Below are 18,305 nucleotides of genomic sequence, written 5' to 3' on the forward strand. Positions count from 1 at the left end.
TTCTTCTCTCGCAATGCTTGAAAGGCAGGTGTGGGTGTGCAAGGCAGACAAAGGTAAAATGAGTCGCGTGCTACCCGCTGGCGGGATGAGGCAGGATATAGCGAAACAACAAACAAAAGGAACTGCTAAAGATGGAGCGTAGAAGGATGGCCGGACCGACGGTTACGATACAAGGGTATAAAATGACAGGCTGTGCAAGGGAGTAAGGTTTGAGGCGGAGTAAATTTAGCTGAATACTTGGGTTGACTAGGTTTTTTTTGACTGGGCCGATAGATGGGGATAGGGAAAACAAAACACAAAAAACCGAAATAAAACGAGATCATTGACATCATACCAGGTTCACGTCGTCGGGAGAGGGATGCAGATTTGTTTTCTTTGCTTTGGAAAACAAGAAAAGAAAACCCCTCTCACCTGATCTTGCTTGAATCTAGTCCGCAACGCTTCTTGAATGTAGTTGTTTGTCTACGGCACAGGAAGGCCTAGGTACTTGCTCGATTTGATATTAGCTCCCCGTTTGACACTGAAAAAGCAAGGCTCTAAACGAGCTAACCTGCTGCCTCCGATCTGCTTCAGCGGACAAGACTGGGCAGGCACGTTTCCAGTTTTCCCACAGGCGTCCGGGTCCATTCGGAATCCAGGGAGCGCAGCACGAGCTCAAACCTGTGGCAAATAGCAAATCAGAATTCCTAATTTCATCCTGAAAGAGTGAGTGTCTCTACCCCCTCCACCCCAGAAAAATCGCAGCAGACCGGGCACAGAGGGAGAGGGTTGGTTATTTTTGCCTCCCCCCGGGAAAGAGCAGGCGCAAATCGAGGACAATTGACGTTTGGGGTGAAGTGCTTGGCTTTTAATCCTTCTTGGCGGTTGTGCCCAATCGCAGATCAGAATTCGGGCACGTTGTCGTCTTAATGGGCAAGGAGGCACGCGACCTGCGACCAGGGACCATGGGCTCAATCCGCAAACTTTGATTGGTCACCCCGAGCAAATGTTTACTGCAACACTTTTGCAAGGTGTATTTGCGACGCATATGGAAGGTGGCGCAAATTGTTGTTTGGGAATATTGAAAACAAAATAAAAATAAACCAGAGAGAAGAGGGATATCGCTGCAAAAGATAGCATACAATCAATGTTACAGCTACCCATCTTGGCATCCGATGTCCATCCCCGAGAGCGCATGGGAAGGAATGAAATGCTCACGTGCGCTTTTCAACTCTAACAGCAAATCACAAAAGAAACGGTATCAACTCCTAGCCATTCCTTTCACCCACATGTTCCGTCCGACACCATGGGGCAGTTCCAGGGGGGACCCTGAAATCGAGTCGGGCGGGCCCTAAAAAAGCCAATCTTTCGACTGGCCACACTACTGCGCAAGAATCTGGAGTTGGCTCCTCCCTTCATTCAAGGGTCCCCCTTCTTTTGTCAGTGATGGTCACGTGCTTAATACCTCATAGACCTTTGGAGATAGAACCCGTCTGTTTAACTGACTGACTGACAAAAAAAAAAAAAAAAACAAATTGTAAAATTCATACAGTCCGGGGAAATTTGCTGTCGTACGCCGTCTTAGCTAAAATGGAGGTAACTGTTGAATAACTCTGTAACATAGTACATTGCTTGCTTACTGTACTAAACAAATAACAACGCGTTTACCCTCCTTTACACCTGGTTGCTAGGGTACAGCACAGACGTCGTCGCGTTGAACTCCTCCTTCAAACTCCTGGTGCTCACAAACCGCCCCAGCAGGTTCATGCTGCCAGCCTTGTCATTTGTTCCACTTGCCCTGCCGCCTCCAAACGGCTGCTGGCCGACGACGGCGCCTGTGCTCTTGCAGTTGATATAGAAGTTGCCTGCTGAGTTGCGCAGCTTGTCCTCGGCAAACCGCACCGCCGCACGGTCGGTCGCGAACACCGAGCCTGTCAACCCGTACTCGCTTGTCGAGTCTACCACTTCGCAAATCTTTCCAAAAGCTGCCGCCGGGTCGCCGTGAAGGTCGTCATCGTAGGCGTATGCCACCAACACAGGTCCAAACAGCTCCGTGCTCATCAGCTTGTGTCCCGGGTCCGTCGTCTCGTAGACGGTCGGGTATACAAAGTAGCCCTTGGAACCGTCGTACTTGCCGCCGGCCACCAGCTTGAGCTTGCTGTCGTTCTTAGCCTCGTCGATAACACCGGAGAGCTTCTTGAACGAGCCCTCGTGGATGACAGGGCCCATGAAGTTGCCATGTTCGCCAGGGTCGCCAATCTTGAGCTTCTTGACCTCCTCAGCTAGCCTCTCGCGAAAGCGCGGCCACATCGACTTGGGGACGTAGAGACGCGACGTGGCGCTGCACTTCTGTCCCTGATATTCGAACGCTCCTCTCACGGTTTGAATGACGGCGTTCTCCAGGTCGGCCGAAGAGTGCACGAGGTGGAAGTTCTTGCCACCAGTCTCACCGACGATCCGCGGGTACGATGCATACTTGCCCTCGGCCACGCCCGCACCGATCTGTCCGTAGAGCTTCCGGAAGATAGCAGTGCTGCCCGTGTAGTGCAGCGCTGCGAACTGACGGTGCGAGAGCACCACTCGCGTCACCTCCTCTGGGTCGCCTGGGACGAATTGGATGACGCCTTTGGGCAGACCAGCTTCCAGGAGAATGTTGTAAAGCAGCCAGTTGGACGCAATGGCAAAGTCGGATGGCTTCCACACCACGACATTGCCCAAAAGTGCAGGTGCCCCGGGCAGGTTGCCTGCAATGGCTGTGAAGTTGAAGGGGCTGACCGCGTAGACGAAGCCGTCAAGAGGCCTGTACTCGACGCGGTTCCAGACACCAGGCGAGTTGTGCGCTGGCTGCTGGGCATACATCTCCTCGGCGTACTGAACGTTGAACCTCAGGAAGTCACACAACTCTGCGGCCGAGTCAATCTCAGCTTGCCACGCATTCTTGCCCTGGCCCAGCATGGTAGCTGCCATGATCTCATAGCGGTACTTTGTCGAGATGAGATCGGCCGCCTTGAGGAAGATGGCCGCTCGGTCGTGGAACGGTAGAGACTCCCAGTTTGCCTTGGCTGCAAGCGCCTCGTCGATGGCTCGGGAGACATCTTCGGGGCTCGCTTTCGAGTAGGTCGCAATGACTGTTTGGTGGTCCGCTGGGTTGACTTGTGTGCCCGTGGATGAAGTCTTGATCTATTTATTGTTGTTCGGCAAGTAGTCAGCAACCCGATAGCTTGGTGACGTGAGCTGGATGGCAAGGTGAATGTCGGGATATGGTACACACCTCCTTGCCTCCAACTACGATTGGTACCTCCACGGCACCCTTTTGCTTGAGGGCCGACAGCGCCGCCGTCAATCCCTCCCTTGAGGAAGAACCCTTTTCATAGTGTTGCTGTACGTCCACCAGTAATCATGTTAGAATTGAAACTGCCGCCCAAACCACACAGCGAGTTGAGTGTAGGGTCCAACGTACGTTAGGCTCGTTAACCACCTTGGGAATCTTGAATGATGCAATGGTCGACATCCTGATCTGCGAGGTAGAGATTTGTCTAAGGCCAGACGGAGCTCTTCGGAGTTGGTGTGGAAGAGGTGAGGAATATGAAGGCCGCAGAGCAAGTCTGCTTGACCTTGTTAAGGTGAGACCAAGCCGTGTTAATGCCATTGCAGCTGAAGCTAAGGTGTGATTGGTTGCAGCCAAAGTTAAAGCTGATCCCAGGACGAGCACGAGGTCAAATTTATGGCTGTAACCGGCTTGTTTGTATCGGACGATGGTTAGAAATGGTTGGATTCTTCCCTTAAACAAATGCAACGAGACTCCGATCGGAGCTTGTTAGTGACGTTGGGGCTCGCTTTGTAGCGGCTCAATGTCATAAGAGCACGACCCCGCAAAGACAGCCCCTCTCACAATGACCAATCAGGACGCTGGATATAGTGTCTAAGAGTCCAGATGTGGGGCTAAGATGCCGGCAAGACGGACTAAAAGAGCCGACAACTCTCTATCACACCATTGCGATCTGCCACAGTAATCCACCGCTCCTACAAAGTTTATTCAATGGGCCATGCTGTTATCTTGCTATCGCTCGGGCAGACAGGGAAAGTTACCAAGAAAACTTGGCTGAACTGACTCTGCAAATTTAAAGCACTGTTTTGCACAGGCCAATGAGTACCAGAATCGAGGGAGCACAGTTCAGTCGCATTCACTTCAATGCTGGCGATGCTAGCATGATGCCTTGTGTGTCACACATACTCGCAAGGGCACAGCTGATCATTTCAAGAATCGTCGTGACTGCGCAGAAAACAGTAATTTTCATGACAAGTGTGTTCCAAGTGCTGTCAACATACGAGCCTGACCTGAACGCCCTGAACGCCACATATTCCTCATCTTCAACCTGCCTTGCCCTTGTCACAAGCGGCCAGCCACCATGTATTACTCCATCATCGAATCCTCCTGATCGACACCGGCGGTCTCTTCTCCATCGCCAAAGAGGCCTTCAATCTTGAACTCCTTGGCCCACTCGGTCACAATCTGTTTCTGGTCGGGCATGGTAGCCTCGTCGTTGACGGTAGTTACCGAAGAACCAGCACCAGTGGCCGAGGAATCCGCATTGGCCACCGCCAACACAGGTGCGTCGACCCAGCCTTGAATACGGCCATCCCGCCAATCCGTCACCACAGTCATGGCCGCTGAGGTGATGTTGGGCACGCCACCGCGACCCAGCCTGCCTCGCTTACGTGCGACCTGTACCAGGAAGTCGGTGGTCGCATCGCCTGAAGCGTCTGCCAAAAGCGGCGGTAGATCGTAGACATCTGACAGCTTCTTCAGGAGATCAGGAGAAGCCGAGAGTCGTTTTAGTAGTAAAGTTACCGCTGGCACAGGGTCTTCGATGTGTTTAGGCGGCACGGCGTTTAGAAGGACCAGGTGGGCATGGGCTTCGGTCTTGTTCTTGGGGACAAAGGAGGTCGATGTCGATGACGTAGATGGAAACACAATACCCGGCGAGTCGAGTAGTGTCAGTTTTGAGTCGATCTTGACCGATCGAATTGCAGTTGTCACACCGGCCTCGGCACCCGCGGGACAGGCAGATCGTTGACCGCGAGTACCACTCATGCGTGACAGCAGGGCGTTAATGACTGACGACTTTCCAACATTGGGATATCCAATGACACCGACGGAAACGGCACGCTTCAGGTTGCGTCCCGCAGCAAAAGACTTGAGCGCACGGAATAGGGCTGTGCTTGTGCTTTGAACCGTCACATCGCGGTGGTTGAATGTGTGTGCGTTCGGGGCAGCGTTGGACGCCCGAAGAGGTAATGTGGGAAAGTAGCGCCGCAAGTGCGTCAGCCATGCTCGGAGAACAGGCGGCGGGATCAGATCCACCTTGTTCAACACAAGAATCAGCCGCTTGCCACCACTTGCTGCCGCCATTACAGATCTCTCCACGTCTCTGGACCTGGTTCCCTCTGGATCCCTTGCATCCAGTACGTAGAGAACGACGTCTGCCTGCTCGACCACCTGCTTGAAGACCTTGTCAAAGGCCTTTCTTGAGGTTGCGCCACCGCTGACCTCGATCGCCCCGCTTTCGCCATCGCTGTCTGAGCTGGCATCCGAATCATCATCCATCCCATCGTCGTCGTCGGTTTGTAAATCTTCGTCGTACTTCTCGGCAGCAGCCCGCGCGCTGGCAATAAGCGCCGCCATCGGGTTCGACTCGTCAATGTCTTCATCCATCATGTCGTCTTCCATGCCCTCCACATCCGAGTCTGCACCGTCCTCCTTTGCAGCATCGCCATTCTGCTGAGCTTTGGCTGCCTTGGCCGCCTCTTTCCTTCGGCGAGTCTCCTCCTGTTTCTGGATCTTCGCCTCTTCTATCTGCTGGAGCAGCCTCTCTTTGTAGGGGAAAAGATTAGGGATACCAGGATCTTTCTTCACTTTTGAGACCCATTGCGGGTTCTTCTTGGCGAGCTTCCTGTCCTTTCGCTGCTTGGCTCTCGAGGCTTTCTCGATCTTGTTCCGAAGGCGCACCGGTGTCCGCTTGGACATGGGCTCTGATAATTGATCGCAAGGTTAGTTGAAAAATTAAGGACAGAGCCATTCCCAGAGCAACAATTACTTACTCTTCGGCTTGTTGATTGAGCCTGCCATTTTGAAAGCGATCGGGAGCTGACGTTATGACCTATTAAGAAGTGAAGCTCTTGTCGCGAGACAAAGAACCACGTCCTGCCTGCTTGGAGTTGGTGGGATGGGAACAACTGCGAAAAATTTCTGCCGCTCGTGTCTTCCAAAAAAACTTGACCGCCTGCCCGCATGTCCCCACATTATGAAAAGCCTTGTCCAGTGTTGACCTTGGCGAGTAGGTGGGTCCAGCATTGCTTCAACCAACGACCCATCAGATATCTATCGATCTACTTGACCGCAATATCATTATTTTCTTGATAGGATTTCTTCCCATTTACAAAATTAGCATTTCAACCCCAGAAGTACTATATACACTAGAGGGCTTTTGCAGTCGGCAAACCTTCTGATTTTTCATCTCAAATTATGCGTACATTGAATTATTGAGCGGCCCATCTGCTGAACCAGTCGTCGCCCCCGAGTCGACGTTCCGATAATGTGGCGGGAGCGGAGCTTCCCTAAAGAGCATGGCCCCAGCAGGCGGGGTTATCGAGCCCGGGCAAATGCAGCGTCTGTTGTCCGCCCTGACTGAATCGTCGGGCACCGGAAGCTGACAGTGGCGGCTTTTGCGCAAACTTCTTCTGTCATAAATTAAGTGTCGTCTCTGGCAGTGGAATGTCATCTTAGATATCCACGTTTCAACAAGAATAATTGAATAGAATAGACCACACCTACAGCGAAATCCCGCCACACTGGCTGAACCCTCACACCGCTGGATTTAGACTACTTCTCCTTTTCTCTACACCACTGCCACCTCCTTGTTAAAATCTAATCCTCTCAAGCATCACCAACCATTCACAATGGGAAGCATACAAGTACCTGAGGGTGCTTTTAGCGCTCCGGCGCAGCAGGTCGTCCTCGACGGCTTTCTATTCGACATGGACGGCACCATCATAGACTCGACGAGAGCCATTGAGATGCACTGGGCATCGTGAGTCACTGCTCGGTTTCCCCCAATACCCGCGAGTTACGAACACATTTGGCTAACCATGTTTTGCCTCTCTGTGTGCTTCAAGGGTTGGCAAAGAGATTGGAGTGGACCCGGAACTCATCTTGAAGACATCGCACGGGCGCCGTAGCATCGACACGCTCAAGATATATTGCCCAGAAAAGGCAACCATTGAGTGTAAGTTGCTGGCGCCAGCCCGTGGTTCAAGAATAAAATCCATGGAACAAGTCCGTACAGGACTGATCTTCATCTCGGCTCTTCTTCTCCCATGCTATGCAAAGCTTGGCTGACACAATTAACAATAGACGCCTCCGAGATGGAGGGACGCCTACCAAAGCTGTATAGCAAAGAAGCAGAGGAGATTCCCGGCGCCCGCTCGCTCCTTGACTCCATAATCGCCGCCAAGGCTACTCCCTGGGCAATCGTGACGTCCGGGACGAAGCCGCTCGTCAACGGCTGGCTCGAGGCTCTGAACCTGCCGCGGCCCGAGCACATGATCACCGCCGAGTCGGTCGAAAACGGCAAGCCCGATCCCACGTGCTACCTCATGGGTCTCGACGGGCTCGGCCTCCGTGATCGCGCCGCCAATGTCCTCGTGCTGGAGGACAGCCCCGCCGGAATCCTGGCCGGCAAGGCGGCGGGATGCAAAGTTCTGGGGCTGGTCACCAGCCACACTGTCGAGCAGGTGGTGGCCGCCGGACCAGATTGGGTTGTCAAGGATTTGGCGTCTGTGAGGCTCGTCAGCGCTGATAATGGAAGCGTCACTTTGGAGATTGTGGATGCATTGGATTCGAAGCAGTTGAGCTGAGCATGGCTCGGCGCAGGTTCACCTAGGTCCTCGTCTGTGTTCGTCGTTTGAAAGTCATTGCAACGCGGATAGATGGAGCTCTTGACTTTTCATTGGGGCAAATGCATGATGTTCTCCAGGCTTTATGACTGAGAGCAAGACCTCTACAATCGATCATTGAAGTTATGCCGGAAGCCTTGAAGCATTTCGCCTATCTGTTCGTGTTTGGGCACAGTAGAATACACATCGAGGAGCCAACTTTAGTTGTTCACGAGCCTGCTACATAGTAGGAATTGGCCCTCTGGAATCGAATATGGCCGTTGGTGAGCCGAGAGCATTTGAAGCAAGATTAATGTGTAATTAGCAGCGCCGTGCATCATGCAATTAGACTCCTGCTGTTGTTGCATGCATCCCGTTTTCTCACCGACTGGAGATTAGGTGGACATTTCACAGTATGTCCACTCAAATTAGCCCAACCGCAAAGACCACCCATCCGCACGTTGTCAACAGGCTCTCGGTGTCACCGGCACTCCTCTCACTTGCGCAACTGTCAAACATGTTTCTTCAGCCGGTTTGCAGTCTCACAAAAAGGGGTTTCAGTCATGTAATGCATACAGGCTTTGCCAAGTGGTCATGCTTGATCGTGATGCCAAGATCGAAATCGACGATTGACTGCAGCAGGACAGTGTCCAGCGTTTTTGTTTTCTTATTTTATTTTTGCTTCCTCAGAGCATTGCCCATGGGCCAAAATGCCAAAGCTCGGATCAAGTGTCCCGCGGACTGCCAGATCACAATTTGGTTTGTTCACCGCGAGAGCGAGAGAAAAAAAAAAGAATCAACGGCGGTTCCCTTGTGGGCTTTTCGCAATGTCCTTGCGCGAACTTTCATCCCCTAAACAGTAAACACCAACAATGATTGAACCAAGCGTTGGGAACAGGAAACCATTGATTCCTGCCAACCTACTCCACCTCACCACCAGAGAAGCAAAAGTCGGCTCTCACAGGACAGGGTGAGTAGATCTGCTTTCTAGAAGGAGATCGGATTTCCCCCCGGAAAGCTGTATGTCCCTTGATCCTGGTCAAGACCTAGTAGACGCCATCCTTCTTTTGTTTGGAGGAGGGAAGATCCAAGTAGAAAGCCTTGTCGGGGTGGGTGGGTGTGTGTGTGTGTGTGCATATATAATTCAAGCATCATAATTCCTCCGCAACTAAGCTTTTATTCTAGGGCAGATCAATTAGCTTTCTGGGTGGCTTCGAGAAGAAAAGCTTCGCACGGGAAAACATGCATGGAACTTCTTTTGGCCTTGCACATTCAGGCTTCTGCCTTGGAAATATGTGGGAGATTATAATCGTGTACTCGGCAAGAAGCAAGTTTTATAGAGAACCAAATCGGAAAGTCACTACCGTACATAAAGTTTTGCTGCTACACCGCCGGTGGCACGGCATAATAGCCCGCAGAGCTACCTTATGTTCACGCCCCCCCATGGTTCCGGCAAACATATGTCGGTTGGGCACTGCGTGTCGGAGCGTAAAGAAACTTCGGTCGATCTCCCATCACCATGTGAGAAGGAATGTAGCCAAATAAACAAAACATACCTTAGGTAAGTGCCAGGGTGTTCTTTTCCTCTTGCATGGAAGAACCCCCATCAACAGTACAAGGTACTGAGGGTCTTGAAGCAGCATACTTACCTATCCCCCGGGAACCATGCCATCCTACCCTTACCCTCGAGATGCCGGCCGAATGAGGATCTACACGTCGTCCATAGGCAAAATGTTCTCTTTGAGCGTGGATCATCATGCGTGTACGTACAAACAACCCCGAGCCAGGGGTCCACATGAAGTATCAATAGCCCCCAGAAAATTCCCTTTTTCTATTTCCCCCTTCCAGCCACCACTGCCGAGATGTCCTCCTGCTCCCCTACGTCTGCCGCATGTCAACAAGGCATGCCGTCTCTGTCGCGAGGAACCAGTGGCGGTGTAGAAACACCAATAGTGTCTTCGAAACTCTGCTCCAAGGGCATGTTTTGGGCACAAGAGACCGCTTGGACAAAATCTTGTGGCCCGGTGCCCGGAGAAGTGCGCTGCGAGGGTTGGGATCATCTCCCAGCACCCTGATCATCATTCCCCTTGCTCTCCACCCTTGAAACAGGCATCTCGTAGTCTGCTCTGGCTCTAGCCGGTCACAACAAGCTGTGTGACTCTGCCGTGCATAGACTCTGGATACGAGCATGGCAAAGGTAGCATCTCGTCTAGGGGGTACTGTGCTGATTGAATGATATCATGACGGGACTTTGATAACGATAGCCTGTCAACATGTATAGGCGGTTTTATACGGCCAAGGGACTTTTATAGAATATTCTCTATGCTTCCTAGCCGTATGGCTCGCTGCCGTAACTCTGATATTATATTATAAGTCTCTATGATAACAGCACTAAAAGCCGTCACCACTGGCGAGCCTAGTCTGGATTTTGTTGACCTCAGACATCAACCGTGCTTGTGCAGACGTTCTTCCACGTGTTGGCTTGGAAAAGATTACCTGGGGCAAACAAGATCAGAAAGATAGTTTCAACGTTGGAGACACGCCCGCAACTTTATCACATACCAAAAACACGTTGTGCTATGGGAATGGTTCATCTCTACTTTTGTGCCAAACATGAGACGAACTATTGCGAAGAAACCGGTTGCAGAAAAGCCAAACACAGACAGGAAATTGACTCTGCACAGCACGAACCACATCAACTTTGTTTGTTCCAGGTCGAGGTCATCCGTCATGGTTTGTTGGTTTTGTTGATGGTTCACAAGGCGTTTAGTCTGCCTGGTCTCATATTTCCACACTATCGATAATTGCCCTACGATGTACGCCTCTACAGGGCTGGCCGGGGATTATTCCACGTCAAGGTTCTGCCCAGTTATAATCTCCCCGAGTTTGCGATTTCTTCTAGAAAGATAGTCGATCGAGCCAAACAGGTCTGCCTTGTCTTGGCTGACTGGTTAAACCTGGGTGAAGGACATTTGCTTCTTGCCTTTCTTGAAAACGGGATCACGCACTAACGAACAGCCACTTATTTCTTTCCAAAGACATGGACAAGGGGTAAGAAAAAAAAACAAAAAACAAAAGGACAAGACATTGGGGTTGTCTGATACCTCCACCTGCAAACTGCACCATGCAAAAAAAAAAAAAAAAAAAAAAAAAAAAAAAAAGCACGCGCGCGTCGCACAGTGCTCCCGTCCTCCCAACACCCTGTCATCATGCCGGCGGGAACGTCATCCCAAAGGCAGCCGCTTCTCCCTTGCTGACCTTTAACTCGCCGTAAACAAGTGGAGACCTACCACCCATACCTCTTTTTTTTTTTTTTTTTTCCATGGCGGACTAACAACACTGTACAGAAGTACGTACACACCCTCCACCCCCGGGCTTGGCCCTAGCAAAGCCCAGCAAAGAGAGTGGAAAATGAAAGAAGAAAGCGAGAGAAATGAAGAAGCAAAGGCTCGCATCGCAGTGGAAGATGAAATGGAGACGCTGACATCCTGGCTCTGAGCGCCTGCTTCTTCCACAAGTCCCCGAGTTGCCCGCCAAGGCAAAGAGAGGGTAAGGGGAATGAATGGGCGAGGCAATACCTACTACTGTCCTTGGGTTCGTCGTAAACTAACTACTTCAGGCATACTCCATAGTATAACGCAAGTTAGGTTGAGCTGTGGGTTCGTAAGCTTATTACTACGGAGCACGGCGCTTTCTTTAGCCTCCTAAAATTGTGGATTTTGGTTTTATCAAGCACGCACGTGGGCTCGACGAACAGCGAACATAATGTTCGTTCCCACTTGTCGGTATCTCTTAAAGTCGATTCTATGAAAGTAATCTCTTTCGGAAGTCTCCCATATGCGGACAAATGCGGGTTCTGCTTATCTCAAAGAAGGGAACCCCCTTTGAATTTTGATTACTTCTAGAAGTGGTGGAGCCCCCTTTTAACGGGTAAGAATAATAATATACACAAGGGCTGGTAAGATACTTTGATCAGGACTAAGTAGAAAGAAGAGATCTAAAACAGTCACCAACAATTAAGTATTAGAGCTACCTTTTTCAGGTCTAGATCAATGGAGTCGACGGCTCCGGGTTGTGTTTTTAGGGGTAGCTTGCACTTCCTAGTCAGAGAAACATACAAGGAAAAAAAAGTTGCCCACGTTACCCTGAACAACCAGCCCAGGAGCTAGTGGCAAGTTCAGATACAACAGTCGGGCGGTTCATCTAAAAACAGGTGCATTTTCCGCCGTCGGGTCAGAGCTCAGCCCACCCGAGCTTTTCTTTGTGCACCAGAGCTAAACCCCGCCGAGACCCGGAAGGTGGAGGAGGAGTTAGAGAAGGAAGGAAAGGAAGGTTACGAATGGTAAGGTAAGGTAGTGTAAGGGTGGGTGTGTTGTGTGTGTTGTGTGTGGCTTTCCATCAAAACAAACTCAGAAGGAAACACGAGGGTCGGTAACCTCGTGGCTCGTGTCGACCCGAGCGTGCCGTATTACATGACAATCAAAATTTTGATCTTTAATCATGTCAAATTCGCTACCTTGTCCTCGGGACTCCCTTGCCGTACTTTGTTCCATTGAGGTTCGATAAGCGAGACGAAGTTCTAGAGAAGAAAACGAAGAGCAATAGAAAAAAAAAAGAAGGAAAAAAAAAGGAAAAATAGACAATAGAAATTATCCAATTCGCTCAACCGTTGATTTTTTTTTTGTCCAGCCCAGCTTCAGATTCATCACGTCTCGAAAGTTCTCAGCTAATAGCTTTGACAGCCGCCAGACAAGATCAAGCCTGTGAACCGAAACCCTTGCATGCCGCGTGACAAGTGAGCAGAATTGAGCGGCAAAGTCGAGTGGCACAGCTACAGGAGATGGGGGGCTCGTGCGTAGGCGGCAAAACCGCGGGAGTGGATCTGCTTTTAACCACGAGAGCAACACAAACAACAGAAAAGAGCGTTGTAGACGGGACTTATCGCACTCGCATTCGCCCAATTGCCTGTTCAGGGGCGAAGGGACCCGGTGAGGGGTTTTGGTACCGCGGTGACTGAATCGTCAACCTATCTTCAGAGGAGTCAAAGTTCAAGGTACGCAAGGCATTTATTTACATACAAAGTACAAGACAAAAAAAAAAAAAAAAAAAACCCAGCCTGCGCCGTACGCCGCGCCATCTGTTTAGCTCCAGATTGCTGGTCTAGACTGAACGTCTGCGAACGGTAGTTCAGGGAAGAAGAGGGAGGAAATTTGTTTGTAGCAACAATTTTAGTTGTGTGGCGTGTGTCTTGAACGATGCGCAAAATGGCCTGCGGCATGGGCCTTCCGGCACATCCGTGGTCACCTTTACATGACGGTTGTTAGAGATCAAGCAGCAAGTCACTCTTTTTTTTTTTTTTTCTGCTTGCCGCGACACACGGGCGCCAAAATCCACAGCGAATGCAGGTCGGAGTCTGGGCTGCGTTCACTTTGTCTTGGGTTGTCCAATCACCAAGAGAATCTGCGCCAAGGTAGCCGAATCTCAAAAAGGCTTTGCCTTCCCATCACCTTGGGAATAGGTGCCGATCCCGCACTCACCATGTGTCGAGGGTACATCGTGTACTGCGCGGCTTTACGCAGCTGGCCATTTTGCGCTAGCAATTTGATTGGGTTGTTTAATGCCGTTTTTGTTTTCTCTGAGCTTTCAGGAGAGGGGGAAATTTAATCCCTTTTTTTTTTCTCTTCATTATTTTGGATTGAATGTGCAAATATCACGGGAGATTGGGAACCCGCAATGTCATTTATGCAAACCCCCAAAGCCCCTCAAGTTGCCCCAGCGAGCATAGACGTTTTGTTCATAGGCGAGAACCATCAATCAAGTGGCATAAAAATCCACACAGCCCTGCGCCAGCAGCCTCGAAATAGGCCATCCGAGATGAGGTGCTAACATTGACACAAAAACTTCCATCATCATCTCGAATCAATTCAGTGTGTCGCGGTGCAAAATTTCCGAGCAAGAAAGAAAGCTCGTCAACATATAACCAGCAATTGCGCAGGAGAAATTCCCCCGGTCCTCTTGGTACGGCCCCGGCAAGTGGGGGGCAGAAAATGACGAATTGCGCAGGGCTAATGTCACTGAAAAGCATGTGACCGGGTTTATACATGATCTCCCGAATCGCTTCCAAGAATGCTTGGGAATGTGGGATAAAATGATAGGATGCAAATTTCATGATAATATCTATTATAATCATTTTGATTCCTTGACAAAATATTTTTTGCAGGTATTTTAGTTGATTGCAAACTACATATACGTAGTATGGAGGCATGTGAAGTTAACTCGTTTTTGTCTTTCCCCTCCACTTACCCGGCATCGGGATCCAACCCTTTTTTTTTCTTTTTGCTTGCGCCCCCAAAATGGAGTCCAAAATGTCACCCGGGGGAGAGCAAGCACGCTGCGGTCCAAGCCGAGAAGCTGCTTTGGCTCTACAAGGTGAGAACCCACGCCGATCTCAATGACGGGCACTCCCTGGTTGCCGTTTCCGGAACGAGAGAGTCCTTGCGAGTGTTATCCCGATTGTCGATACGATCTTTTTTCCTTGGTTTTGACTTTTGAACTTTACTTGTTTATCGCGAAATAATGGCAAGATCAACACTGCAAGCTGCCCAACCCAGCATCTTTCCCCGGCCTCTCGGGTCTGCTCCCCACTCCAAGAGTCAGTTTTGTTTGGTTGTCATGGTCCACGTTGTTCACGACGATCATCGCCCGCAAGGGAGCCTTGGGGAGGGAAGGGTCCCCCTTTCTTTTCAAGATGCGGTTTACGATGTCTAACATCAGAAGTCCATTCGGTTGCGGAAAAACCAGGGTAGGGCTTTTAGGTAGAACACCGGGTAACACGATCCTCCTTATCCTTTACCGGAGTAATTTGTTCGCAAAGAGTACCACGTCCGGTACCAAGGTAGCGTGACAGCGGGAATGAACCAGGGTATGCTCTTTTCTTTTCGTTCGTCATTAATCCACACTTACCACCCGTCCCCATCTCTCGTTTAACCACCTGACATGCGAACAGCGTGCAACCACCACCTTTTACTCTTGAGGTACCTCGTAGGAGGTATCATACCAAGTCCATAATATGCAAATTAAGAAAAAAAGCGGAAAATGGCTTGTCGTCCTGGCGGTCAGCACGCGTAAGCCATTTTTGTTCTGGTGATGGATCATATCCGCAAAACCCCTATTTCTTCCCATGGTCCCCACAATCCCGCGATAAGACGAAGAAGCAAAAATACGAAATAACCGCCGATTTCGTCGGTCACCTTCGGAAGGTCCGAGCATCTAAAGATGCCGAGGCGCCGTCGCACCGCAGATTTTCGTCGTCCACAACAGGCTACCGCCCCGGGCTGAGGAACCACAGCATCTGAAGGTTGTTTTCAGCGGGTTTTTAGTGTGATTGTTTCCCTCTCTGCAGCGATGGAGCTGACCAACACACCCCGGTGCATTTCCTTTTTCCTACTGTACCGCTTCAATGATGGTGTACACAACTAACCAACCAGACAGAAGCGCGCGTAACTCGCTTTTTTTTTTTTTTCTCTCTCTCTCTCTCTCTCTCTCCCTCTCCCTCTCTTTGGTAGTTATTCACCTCACCAATCTGTACTGTACCACTTTGGACAGTGATGCTGTCATCCGCTGTGGGTAGCCAGGGGAAGCCTGCAGCCGAACGGGCTGCCCACATCCCCTCATATGGTTCATCGGCCGTACAACCTTACCGTGGTTCATCCGGGTGTCATTCGTCCGACTCGCGTCAAAGGGTCCAGGGTATATCGCCATCATTATCGACTGGGATGACACGTCCCATCGCTTAAAGCGGGTGTCGACCGTTGAATGGCCTCGGGACTCCTCCGAATGGGGCCAAGCGGTAGATGGGACGATAACTGAGCATTTTGGGGGCTTTTTGTTTTGTTTTGTTTTGTTTTGTTTGTTTCGATTTTTGAGGTGACTAGTCTGCGTTGTGAGTATTCGAGTCTCTTGAAAACCGTCAAAGCTTTGTCACGATTAGGTCTGTGCCAGCGCTGTGATATGGTATGTTTTGATTTATTTTTTGATTTTATTTATTTTCTTAAAAAAAAAGAAAAAAGGAAAAAGAAACCTGGCCCCACAAAACACAGACGGCACGTTTAAAAAGCGTCCACACATAAAAGCACGCAAACAAATGACAACATTTACTTCGTACTGCGCAAGTACTGGATGATACATACCCTCGAGGCAACCCTTGCGGGAGGTGGTTGGAAGGAATGCCCGAGAGACAGACCTGAGGCGGGCGGGACCTGATGCTACACAGCCCACACTCACGACTCTGCCTTTGCAGATGGAACCCACCAATGCGCGGGGCGCGCAGGGCAGACCAAGCCCGCCAGTCCTCCACCTGTGGCTAGTGCGAATTTGATAGAGGTGGAGGGGGGGAAACGAGGCAAAAAAAAGTCATGACAGTTTACAAAAGACACAGCCCCATAAATAGCAACTTGCTCCCCATGCAAAATGTCGTGTAACAGCACCGAGAGTGTTGTACGAGATGGGGTTAACGTAGGTCAAAGTCTAAGTACAAAAATTCTAGGATTGTCCCAGTGCTTGTTTGTCTTACAGGGAATTAGTCTACCACAGTAATTAATACTGCGTACTACTCTTCTGTCAGCATTAGGGAAGCAACAACCGTGTTGAATACGATTCGTCGAATATTCCATTCTCTCTTTGTAATACCCATCCTCGCCGTCCTGCCGTGTGTGGTAATATTACCTAAGCATTTCCATTTTAAAAAAATGATTGGACCGTGCTTTTTTTTACAGACATTGATAACGGATGACCAAGATGCCTGCCGGCCGGCGCATGAATAGACCCCATCAGGAGCACGCCTGCGTTTGGAACCCTGGACTCAGGTATGTACCTTGTTAGTACTGTTTGTATACATGTGTAGGCTGGCGAAGTATAATGTAGTAATGGTGGCTATGGGGAAGTGTCCATACGGCGTCCCCTTGCCTACATGGCGACGGAGAAGTCTTGAAACTGAAAGCATGTCCGGATGCTGCGCTGAACATAGTAGTTTTGAAGACCAACAGGGCGGCAAGCAACAAATCTGGACTCAATCGATAACTAAACCTTGGGCAAAATGATACGCGGCACGCAGGCCTGGCATCAACAAAGCACGGCGCTGGGTCCGGTCCCAGGGCCGGCAGTTACTCTAGCGTCTCGTGGCCAAGTTACATGGTCGTCTTGTCCTGCAAAGAGACGCCATAATCTCGGGGACGAACTTGGTGATTGCGAATCAAACGGACGGATAAGCGAGATGGGGCCCCCTTCAAGCTGCATATGCGGGTGGTCTGAGCCAGCGGGAGGGATGAGAGGTTCCACAGCCAGGGAAGGCTGGCAGGGCGGGCAAGAGAAAGGTCAGCCGCTGCCGTCCAAGAGGAGGAGGGAAGAACAGAAAAAAAAAAAAAAAAAAAAAGACTAATGCGGCTAACTGGTAGGCGAACGGGAGGGCTAGACTTGGCTTGTCTGAAATTTCGATGATAATGATACTGGTGATGATGAATGACGATGCGCATCGTTTGGTCAATGCTGAAAAAAAAAAAAAAAGAGATGCCGTCTGCCATACCGTGGCTGTAGCTTATCATGGTTATTGTCCTCTTGGGCGGTCTTGATAATAATCACGACAACAATGCGAGGAGCGGCGCCTCGCACGGCAGGACATGAAAACAAGGGACGTGCGGTATGACGACTCCTGCGCTCTCGGCAGATCTCCCCGGAAGTGTACTGTAGATTGATGAACTGTAATATTACCTCCCTGGCTTGGGGCTCTCGTGTAATTGCTGCGGCGGCGTGCCGTATGATTGATGCACATTTGATCCCCGCTGACTTCATGCCCCCGGAACAAAGTTGAAGGATCAACATAGGGTCCCTATAACGAAAGCGCAAGCAATCGTATTTTCGCTCCCTTGAATTCCCGACCGACCGAGCTTGACTTACTTCCATGATCCCATCAATTCACCAAACCCGAACGGCAGACAAGCAGAGATAAGCAGGGGCAAGGATGATGTGGTCACGGTACCTTATAGTTGTAGCACCGCACGGGGAGGTAATCTTGCCTTTGAAGGAAACAAGCCCTGGCAAGACAAGGTAGCACCAACCAAATGGTTACTACCATGGAAGGGTTGCGGGCTGTCGGCGCAAACACAACAAACAACAACATAAAAAAGCAAAAAGAAAAAAGAGAAAAAAAAAGGCAAAGCACGGACGGGGAGCCAGTAAAGTGTCGTGATCCAGGATCCCTGCCTCTATCAATACCCACCTACGTAAGAGGCCAACTGGCTGCGGGTGGCTTCACAGTATGAAATAGCATAACACACGTACCGAAAACTGTATCTGAGCTCCTTCCAATTCTGTGATAGCCTTATTTGCTTTGCGCG

The 18,305-nt window shown here is 50.3% G+C and overlaps 4 protein-coding genes across 4 annotated transcripts; 2 read left to right on the plus strand and 2 right to left on the minus strand.

Moving 5' to 3' along the window:
- Nucleotides 1-1,653: 1,653 nt before the first annotated feature.
- PpBr36_08959 (uncharacterized protein) lies at nt 1,654-3,628 on the minus strand (the record flags this gene model as incomplete). The annotated part of the gene is made up of 3 exons (XM_029896084.1): nt 1,654-3,159; nt 3,251-3,358; nt 3,440-3,628. 3 exons carry the CDS (start codon nt 3,626-3,628, stop codon nt 1,654-1,656), a joined length of 1,803 nt encoding a protein of 600 aa, XP_029747774.1.
- Nucleotides 3,629-4,393: 765 nt separating this feature from the next.
- PpBr36_08960 (uncharacterized protein) lies at nt 4,394-6,109 on the minus strand (the record flags this gene model as incomplete). The annotated part of the gene is made up of 2 exons (XM_029896085.1): nt 4,394-6,012; nt 6,082-6,109. The coding sequence occupies 2 exons, from the start codon at nt 6,107-6,109 to the stop codon at nt 4,394-4,396; spliced, it is 1,647 nt and encodes a 548-aa protein (XP_029747268.1).
- An 830-nt stretch (nt 6,110-6,939) lies between these two features.
- On the plus strand, nt 6,940-7,896 carry PpBr36_08961 (uncharacterized protein; the record flags this gene model as incomplete). Its single annotated transcript, XM_029896086.1, has 3 exons — nt 6,940-7,070; nt 7,156-7,265; nt 7,394-7,896. 3 exons carry the CDS (start codon nt 6,940-6,942, stop codon nt 7,894-7,896), a joined length of 744 nt encoding a protein of 247 aa, XP_029747267.1.
- Nucleotides 7,897-16,710: 8,814 nt separating this feature from the next.
- PpBr36_08962 (uncharacterized protein) lies at nt 16,711-16,903 on the plus strand (the record flags this gene model as incomplete). The annotated part of the gene is made up of 2 exons (XM_029896087.1): nt 16,711-16,778; nt 16,837-16,903. The coding sequence occupies 2 exons, from the start codon at nt 16,711-16,713 to the stop codon at nt 16,901-16,903; spliced, it is 135 nt and encodes a 44-aa protein (XP_029747269.1).
- Between the last annotated feature and the right edge of the window lie 1,402 nt (nt 16,904-18,305).

This window comes from Pyricularia pennisetigena, chromosome 5 (genome assembly GCF_004337985.1).
Source record: "Pyricularia pennisetigena strain Br36 chromosome 5, whole genome shotgun sequence".
NCBI lineage: Eukaryota > Fungi > Ascomycota > Sordariomycetes > Magnaporthales > Pyriculariaceae > Pyricularia > Pyricularia pennisetigena.